General features: G+C 40.6%; 1 protein-coding gene across 4 annotated transcripts in view; it reads left to right on the top strand.

Moving 5' to 3' along the window:
* Positions 1–228: 228 nt before the first annotated feature.
* cpne7 (copine VII) overlaps positions 229–8,842 on the top strand; it is a 35,509-nt gene continuing 26,895 nt past the window's right edge. The window contains exons 1-5 of one of the 4 annotated variants that reach the window (XM_085453784.1): positions 229–371; positions 1,310–1,377; positions 1,492–1,822; positions 7,239–7,421; positions 7,655–7,729. In XM_085453784.1, coding sequence (XP_085309910.1) covers positions 1,649–1,822; positions 7,239–7,421; positions 7,655–7,729 — 432 coding nt within the window. In that variant the 5' untranslated portion in view covers positions 229–371; positions 1,310–1,377; positions 1,492–1,648. Of the gene's footprint in view, positions 372–640; positions 1,221–1,309; positions 1,378–1,491; positions 1,823–7,238; positions 7,422–7,654; positions 7,730–8,842 lie in introns of those variants that run through there. The other 3 variants (XM_085453791.1, XM_085453780.1, XM_085453801.1) reach the window with 3 other exon arrangements.

Genomic DNA, 8,842 nt, shown 5'->3' with positions numbered 1-8,842 from the left:
GCGGGTTAAACATGAAAATAATGCTATGTCTGTGTTTATAGACAAGAATTTAACTAAATCACTCAAGATCTACGCACGCCTCCACCTCAGGTTTTGAGCTTCCAGATCCCAGCATTTTCCCACAGCCTCTTTTCCCTACCTCTTTCTTTTATGGACTCGATTTCTAACTGAGCTCAAAATAATCGAGTCCCAACGAAAAGCCCATCCCTTACATCAGCAGCTGGACTCTCTCTACTCCCCATCCCTACAAGCCGAGCCTACTCCCTCCTCACCAGTCTAAGCCAATGAGTTTCGGCGGAGAAAACAAAAATCAAGCAGTGTGTTATGGGAGCGGATTAAACAAGTGTGCTCAAGAAGAGAAACAGCTTCAGGTAGGAAGCGAGTCTCCCGCTTAACCCGACTGTAAGCGCAGTTTATCGGTTTGGTGAAGTGCCGCTGAGTTTTTGATCAGCTGCAAATAGTCTCGGAAGTGAGTCAGATGAGCCAGCGATACACGAGGCTGTGAAAGTAGACTGTTCGCTTCACGCTTTAACTCGTATTTAACTGTTGCTGTTATTTTGCCCTCCTGAGCCTTGGCCGGTGTTGGGTTTTGAAGCTTGCAGATGAGCGGTGGCGTTTATTCACCGGGATAAAGTGTGAAGTAGCCGTTTAGCCGCCTTCCGTGTAAATTTCACCGGTGGATTGAGCAGAAGTTTGATTCATAACACGCGCGCGGTCGTATTTGGGAGCCTTTGATGCTGGCTCTGTTTTGAGCTTTCTGGAGTTCAGATTCATGCTTTGAGATAACATGTGGTTTCACAACTGGCTGAGAAAGACGCGTACGGGCGCTGTCCTCGGTGCTGAAAGCCAAGCGCCGAGTGCGCTGCACTTCTTCGTTTGAATTATAAGGATGTGACATTTACAGTGATATTAGAGGAAATTACAGCCCCACCTTTAAAGCATTTAGGGGGGGTTATTAGTTGTGCGAAACCGCCGTGCTCAAGGACACTTAAGCAGGGCGTACGCTGCCCACATTAAACCCATCAAAGTCCTTTCTTTGACTACTACCTGCTAAACCCATCGCCTTTTTGGATCCATGATTCTTTCCATCTACTTTCACGTATTTGCTTGTTGTTTATTAGGAGGAAATGCACTTTAAATCCTTTAAACGCATCAGCCATCTCATATTCAGTTCTTGAAACAGGATAAAATAGTGAAAATACAGGGAAATCTTGATACAGGTGGGCTCTCTCCCCTTTAAATATTGTAATAAAGCTCGTTAGAATAAGAGGTGGCACTCAGCTTGATCATCTTAAACGAATTTTTGCAGGAATTTGAACTAGACTCCTAAAGGCACAACCCTGCCATCTTCATGCCCTCTCTGTCGCTGTTACCAAGGTGAGATGATAACCCTCAGGAGGGGGGACAGCTCTGACAGGCAGCAATAACAGCTTGAGTTTGCTTTGGTCCCCTGACACTCAGCAAGAATCTCTGTTTTTCTTTTTTTGACAGCTGTACCAAGTCAAAAGGGCCCGTCTCCTGTGAGAGTGCCACGTCTTTACCGAGATCCCTCAACCTATCACTGGATTTTTCCATCCCTCAGAGCTACACCACAGCCTCACCTCGCACTGCTTCGCTGGTTGGCAGATCTCTCTTGCCCTGAGCCAGGATGAATGATGTTCTGGAGGCCACCTCCCCTGCAACCAGCCTCAGCGGTCCAGCTACCTGTGTCACCAAAGTCGAGCTGCGCGTGTCTTGCAAAGCTCTGCTGGACCGAGACACTCTGAATAAGTCTGACCCCTGCGTCATACTCATGGTACAGAACGATGGACAGTGGATAGAGGTGAGACCTCATTTTATTCTTCAGTACTGGCACATATACAGGTGAGCCTCTGGGAGGGAAAAGTGTGACTAATATCTCCTCACTTAGCAGTCCACCTTCATTTATTAATCTCCCTGCCTGAGTCATTATCTGCATTATTTCAAGAATTGAAGTCTTGACTCACACATCTAGAGAGCTGAAATATTCAAATGCAGGCTCTTGAGGTGATTTAAATAACGTGTGTTCTTAATGTTATTAATGTTAATTGCACAGGGAAACACAGAGGAGACTTGCTCTCTTCCCTCCTTGAATCACAAACCTAAGATTAAAGATTGGTCATGTGTGAAATGTTGTAGATTGGGAGTGATATTGCTCTCTCTGTCTCTCTCCAGTCGTCACAAAATCTGTGTAGTCATACATGATCGACCAGGGAGATAAATCTGTTAATGGTTTGGTGAACTTGCAGCTGTTTTATTTTTTTTCCTTTCTTTTTATTTATTTATTTTTTCTTTGCTCTTTTGGAAAAGAGCATGGCTTACACAACAGACGCCTGATTCAGAATTGAAAATGTCAAATGGAGTATACATTTGCAGTCATCACTGTCTGTCTCCACAATTAAAACAACTCGCACACAAATTGTGTTCGCTGCCCTGTCGGATTCACATTATGTGCAGTATAATTCACTTGTCTACATGGGTAAACAGTGGGTTGGTAATTTGCAGCATGATGAGATGTGTTCCAGCTGAAAATGTTTACTTTCTTGGTTTGGTCCCAAGCTGATCTGAAGTGTAGGCAGCGGCTCTCTCATTTCCCTGTTAATTAAGTCATTTAGTTCATGAGGGAGAGCCAAAAGGCAGGTTTCCGTTAAGTAGAGGATGTGTTAATGTGTGGCAGAGGATATCTAATTATATCGATTTTTTTCCCCTGCAACCCTTCATCTAGAAAAAGCCTCTGTTTTCAGGGAAATGGGAGATGATTAGCCCTGACAGATTCCGGCCACATGGGAGTCATTTGTTGGAGGTGCGCACATTAATGTTTGGGCTATATGAATGTGGAAACCTCGAGATGCTATTTTTAGGTGGGGACGATAAAAACTTGCTTTGAAGTTGTCTGGGATTTAATTTGATGGGAGGGTGTTACATGAGATGACTGACCTGGGTTCAATGTGGCATGAATTTATGAGTGGCTATTTTTAGCTGCACTAACTGAAGCATATGCTTGACAAAAAAAATCAAATAATAGCGCCATCACTACAGCTCTATCTATCTATCTATCTATCTATCTATCTATCTATCTATCTATCTATCTATCTATCTATCTATCTATCTATCTATCTATCTATCTATCTATCTATCTATCTATCTATCTATCTATCTATCTATCTATCTATCTATCTATCTATCCATCCATCCATCCATCCATCCATCCATCCATCCACCCGAGTCTTGACAATCATAACAGTATTCACCAGTTGTCCAATGCTCTGCTGTCAAATCCCTCAGTTCTGGGCGGCACCATCCCGTCTGCAAATTGTTTACTTACGTCAGCAACTGAGTAAGAAGCAGAGCCCACTCATATCGCCACCATATCACGCTCTTCCTATCATCTAAGCTCATGCTGCGTGGCCCCAGTGGCTTTTTAAGCTGCACATATTTCAACTATTACCTTTTTTTACCACCTGCTCACGGGGCAAATTAGGAGGCAGGTTGAAGATCACATGACATGTGCTGCTTTTGCAGATTTTGTCCTCTTCTTACGTAAACTGGACCCTGTACGCTTCTCTGAAAACTAGTTATTCCCAAAACTCGATCTCTAATTTAAGCTGCATGTATTTGTTATGATAAAGCAGCCTAAATAATGCACTGATTATAGAAATGAATTTCCCATGTCAGGAATCTCTTTATAGTTTCTGGCCCCACACCAAAAGCAAACAGGCGTCATGCACAGACTAGCACAAACTACCCTATGTAGCTCTGATTAGCCTTTATCAACAAACAGACTCATCAGACTCATCCCGAATCTGTCCATCCAGATGGCACAAAGAGAGAAAGAATAGGCAAGAAAGGCCAGTAAAGAATAAATAGGAGTAAATGTGACAAAGGAGGCCAAGTCTGAGCTGGTAATTCTTTTTTTTCTTTGCATTGCTTGCTTTGAAACAATAGAGCAACACCTGCTTTTTATTATTGCTGTTAGCCATACAGCTTTTCTGGTTATTAATCTAGAAGTCTGACATATGTTTAGAAACAAGTACATCCTTTTCCCCCCTGAATTACTAACCTGGAGCTGAATTACAAAAATAGAGGAAAATAAGATAAAAACTGACAATTGATCAGTTACATTATATTTGTGCAAAAAGTAAGTAAATAAAAATGGAAATGGTTGGCCTCATGTAATCCTCTGTCTACAGATAAAACCCCCACCCCTCAAAAATAACACAAAATGTTTACATTATTAATGTAAATGAATAAAGCAGAGTCGATTATTCACACTGAAAATGTGAGTATCAGAACAAACTCCAATGATTACAGTGTACACAAGACAGGGAGTAACAGGTGGAATGTGACTTATAGCCCTTTAAAGCCTTTAAAGCTCAAAACATTAAATAATTACCAGAAATGTCTTGAAAATTGATTTTTTAAATTAAATCTTCAGACAATTAAAACAAAAGTTTGCATATATGAGTTTTAATTTGTATTATATTTGCTACATCCAGCATTTTTTAAAAATTACTGCTTAAAATTAACAATTAAAATAATTTAGAATACAATTAAAACATTGTGGAAACTCATATACACTGGGCGCTAACAGGTTATACAGTGACTCTGGTGTTTACATGCACATGAAATGTGAAATGTCATCATGCAAATTTCAGCCTAAGAGAACATCTTAAATGTTATCACAAGATCGACAACACTTGCAAGTGTTTGTGTTAAAACTTCCTGCATTTACAGTGAGATTTGACCTGCCCAGGAGGCACGGCAGGGAAAAACAAAACAAATAAACATGCAATGAACACTTTGCTGTCCATAAAGTACATTAGAGCAAAGCTGCAGTTTGCGAGGGAACACAAAGGGCAAACACCGGGCTTTGTGAAAGACTATGCTCTAGACAGACATGTTTGGCAAAGACCAAACACAGCTTTTCAGAAAAAGAACATCATACCAACTATGATGGAAGTGTTATATTGTGGGGCTGCCCCGGTGCCTTAGGGAATGGGCAGCTTACAGTCATTGATTCAAGTAAAAATCCTGCATCATAACAAAAAGTGCTTGAAGATAACATGAGACCAAAAGCTGAAGTTGAACCAGAAGTGGACCTTTCAGCAGGATAATGATCCTAGATGCACCAACAAATCAATAAAGGAATGTCTCTGAAAGAAGGAATGGAGAAAGCGCAAGCAAGAAAACATCTTGCAGCTGAAGGAATTTTTTTTTGAACATTGAAAAACTCTGATCTCAGACACTGATTCACAACTGTGCAAAATACCCTAAGGTCATTTCGAGTCCATTTTCTTTCTTTCTTTCTTTCTTTCTTTCTTTCTTTCTTTCTTTCTTTCTTTCTTTCTTTCTTTCTTTCTTTCTTTCTTTGGCAGAAGAATGGCACGCCCATTGATGTTGAGGTTGAATACTAACTTTATCTGTAGGCACAATTTAACATTTTATGTGTGTCCAAATATCAAAAAAGCCTACAATTTTCATTAGATGCACTTATTTGTTCACATAAAAAAAGCACAAAACCCCCATCAGGACTATAGGGACTCCAGTCGAATTATTCGTGCATGGGTGTTTTGGGCCCATGCCCTTCTTTATCATGTAAAGTGGCACCAATAAAGATGCTTCCGAGTAGGTGGGAGGCTTTATGTGGTTTGGGTCTCCTTGGAGGGAGGGCTCAGCTCAAGTTATTCTGAGTCATCCTTATTGTCCTACAATGAAACATTTCTATTCACAAATATGAGTGGGTTTCTTCCAGGTTGGTAACAACTCTGTTTACTGCGTGCGAGGATTCACTGAAAAGGATGACGAGGAAGTTTTATAACTTTCACAATATTCTATTCAATATCGTCGGTGTCCATTCAAATGTCTGAGAAATGCCACCAAGAATAACCTTAAATGTTGATGTATGAGTTTATTCGTGAAAGGCAGGATCTGAAGCTTTCCAAGTGAAAGCAAATTCCTTCCCTCAGTGCTGACTGATGTCTTGTGCAGGCTTTTTAATGATTTCCCATAATGTTCCCCCATGAAGAAAGTGTCACGGCTTATGCACACCTTGTCACGATGAAGACAGTCCATCATTCACTGTGGCAAAGATTATGCTTTAATATAGCATGCAAGAGGAAAGCTTCAGTTCCAATTATGTTGACAGCATCATTATTCTTTGGCATATTATTTATAAAAACCCTAAGTGGCTTCAAAAGGAAGAAAAAAACCATTTTAAATGTATAAATATTATATTGTTCCACAGATCTTGGAAGACTGGCATCACTCTAAAAATCACAAAATGAAGAAATACCTTTCAAAAGACCAAGAAAATCGATTACAAGAAGCTGTTGGCTTGTGATCTGAGATATTTGCTTGATGTTTGTGCTTTGATTTGTAGATTAGATGTATAAAATGTTGTGCGTGATGCAGGAATCACGCTTCTTATTCCAGTTCAGTCCTTCAGCTTATAGACTCTCCCAAAGCGAGAGATGAGAAATGGGAAAACACTGTCAACCGTTTGTAAAGTAATCAAAAGCAAAGTGTGGACCTGCCCCGCTGACAATGAAGAAATGACTTTGGACTGTGTCGTTTGGATGAGCACTTAAACCTTCCTCAGTCCTTCATTTGCTGCTGATAGATCAGTTCCATATAATGCACCTTGGTGGGTCTTTTCCCTTCTGGGTCATTCAACTATTTACACATTTAGCTTTAAGTCCCAAACATCGCTTATCAACGCGCATTTGGTTAATCTTGGAAATTCGTTACAATTTTTTTTCCTGTGTATATTTATTGTTCTTGTTAAATTTACCAGTACTAAAGCGCTGTTGACTTCAAAATGCTCAATGATGATTTGTCCTTGTGACAAATTGGGCAGTGTGGAAATGTTCATGCAACTGTGTAAGAGCTAAATTCTACATCACGAACAGATGGGGCCCCAGAGAGATCAGCTTTTCCTTGTCAGGCAGTCAAAGACAAGCATGGATGTTTCCTCTAAGCTGAGATTAAATGTCAGAGCCCTCCAATCATCTCTCGTATCATCCTCATGACAAACATAATAACGTCTGCCCTTCTTTGTAAAGAAGCTGACTCTGTTTCCTACATGCGATGTAAAACACTATAAGACAGTCTGTCAAAGGGGGGCTTCATTTCTTTACAAATGCATACAGTCTGTCATAATTAGGAACATTAGATAAACTAGTGTTGACATTCAAAAGTTCATTCATCATGTTCTCTTTCAGCTGGACAGGACAGAAGTGATCAAGAGCAACTTGCACCCAGTCTTTGGCAAGGTTTTCTCGCTGGATTACTACTTCGAGGAGGTTCAGAAACTGCGATTTGAGGTTTACGACATCCACGGCACTCACAGCATCGGAACCCGTGATGATGACTTTCTGGGAGGGGTGGAGTGCACTCTTGGCCAGGTAAACAGATGCTGCTGTCTTACTAACCCATTTTTGCCAGCTGTAGCTCCAGATTTGTGGTCTAATAACTGGGATTTGTTGGTGTAAAAGCACTAAAACATGCCCCCTTTTGTCTTTATTGGTAAATGGTGTATATTTGCTGCACCGCTTGCAGTAAATGATTCATACTTATTAGTGATGGCAAAGGCTCAGATCTCTATATACTGCTGTTTTGTTTATCTTGTTCTTTGCAGATAGTGGCCCAAAAGAAGATGGTGAAACCTCTGTTGCTCAAGTATGGGAAATATGCCGGCAAATCCACCATCACAGTAGGTTCCTGACATTGCGTGTGTAATGTTGCTGCTCTGATGAATGAACTAATTTGAACACATAACACATTAGCCCTGTGTTGCTCCTTGGTATCACTGTAGCGGTGTAATTTTATTTTATAAGTCAGACATCTTCTCTATGGTAGTGTCCGTTTTAGTGGCACGGAGAGGCATTCCCACTAAAGCGCACAGGGAAGCAAGAGAATCCATAAGAAATGATGAATGCACAAGAAATCATGTGTCAAATGTGGAAGAGAATAGCTCTTGGTTCATTATCCAGCATCTTATAGTTAACAAGCCAGTGGCGGTAGCACATCAAAACATGACAAGGTAATCACGCAACCCTCCACTCAGGTCGGGAAATACACAAAAGAATCTCATCTTCTCCTTTCTCTAATGAATTCATGGTGGACAAGCTGCTGCAAAGTCTGACAGCGTTATTATCACCGGGCTGGACTGTCACACACAGTACAGATGTTCCCGTGTTTGCGTCGGTCTCCTGCATGTTTTTGGTGTGAGCAAAAGTACAAAGCGTGATTTAAATTCAGCCCCATCTTACACACACAGACAACAAACTTCACCTCCTTGGTTCTCTTCACTTACTGAATACAGGCAAAAAAACGAATCACTCAGTCTTTTGCCAGATTTAGAATTTATTTAAAAAGCAAATGCATTATGAAGCTCTCGAGGGGAATGGTGAGGATTCTCACAAAGGAATAATCTGACCATTTCATCTGCACAAGCGCAGAGAATTCAGTGCACAAGCACAATGCTGAACCATTATCCGTAATGCTGTAGTGGCACACGCATAATGGCATTAAAAACATGCCTCTGTCGATTTATAATAGTGTAGCTCTTCATTATACTTTACTTGCTACGCGTAAAAAAAACAAAACAGAAAATATTCTTACTGCAGCATATTATATGAGACACGATGGAGATAATGTAGGAGGTTTTTTTCTTTGTAAAAAAAACATCCTAGATTTATAGACACATATTTGTACTTCTACACCCCCATTGACATGATGCATTATCAAACCCATGGGACCAGGATTAGGTAACGCACCAGGTATTTGAGGTTACATAATTACTAGTTAAATTCAAAGTCAGACC

Source organism: Copadichromis virginalis, linkage group LG1 (genome assembly GCF_057382275.1).
Source record: "Copadichromis virginalis isolate Kocher_CV1m ecotype Utaka linkage group LG1, C_Virginalis_male_GT1.1, whole genome shotgun sequence".
In the NCBI taxonomy this organism is placed as follows: domain Eukaryota; kingdom Metazoa; phylum Chordata; class Actinopteri; order Cichliformes; family Cichlidae; genus Copadichromis; species Copadichromis virginalis.
Note: the sequence above shows the minus strand (reverse complement) of the source record. Positions and strands in the feature narration are given on the sequence as shown.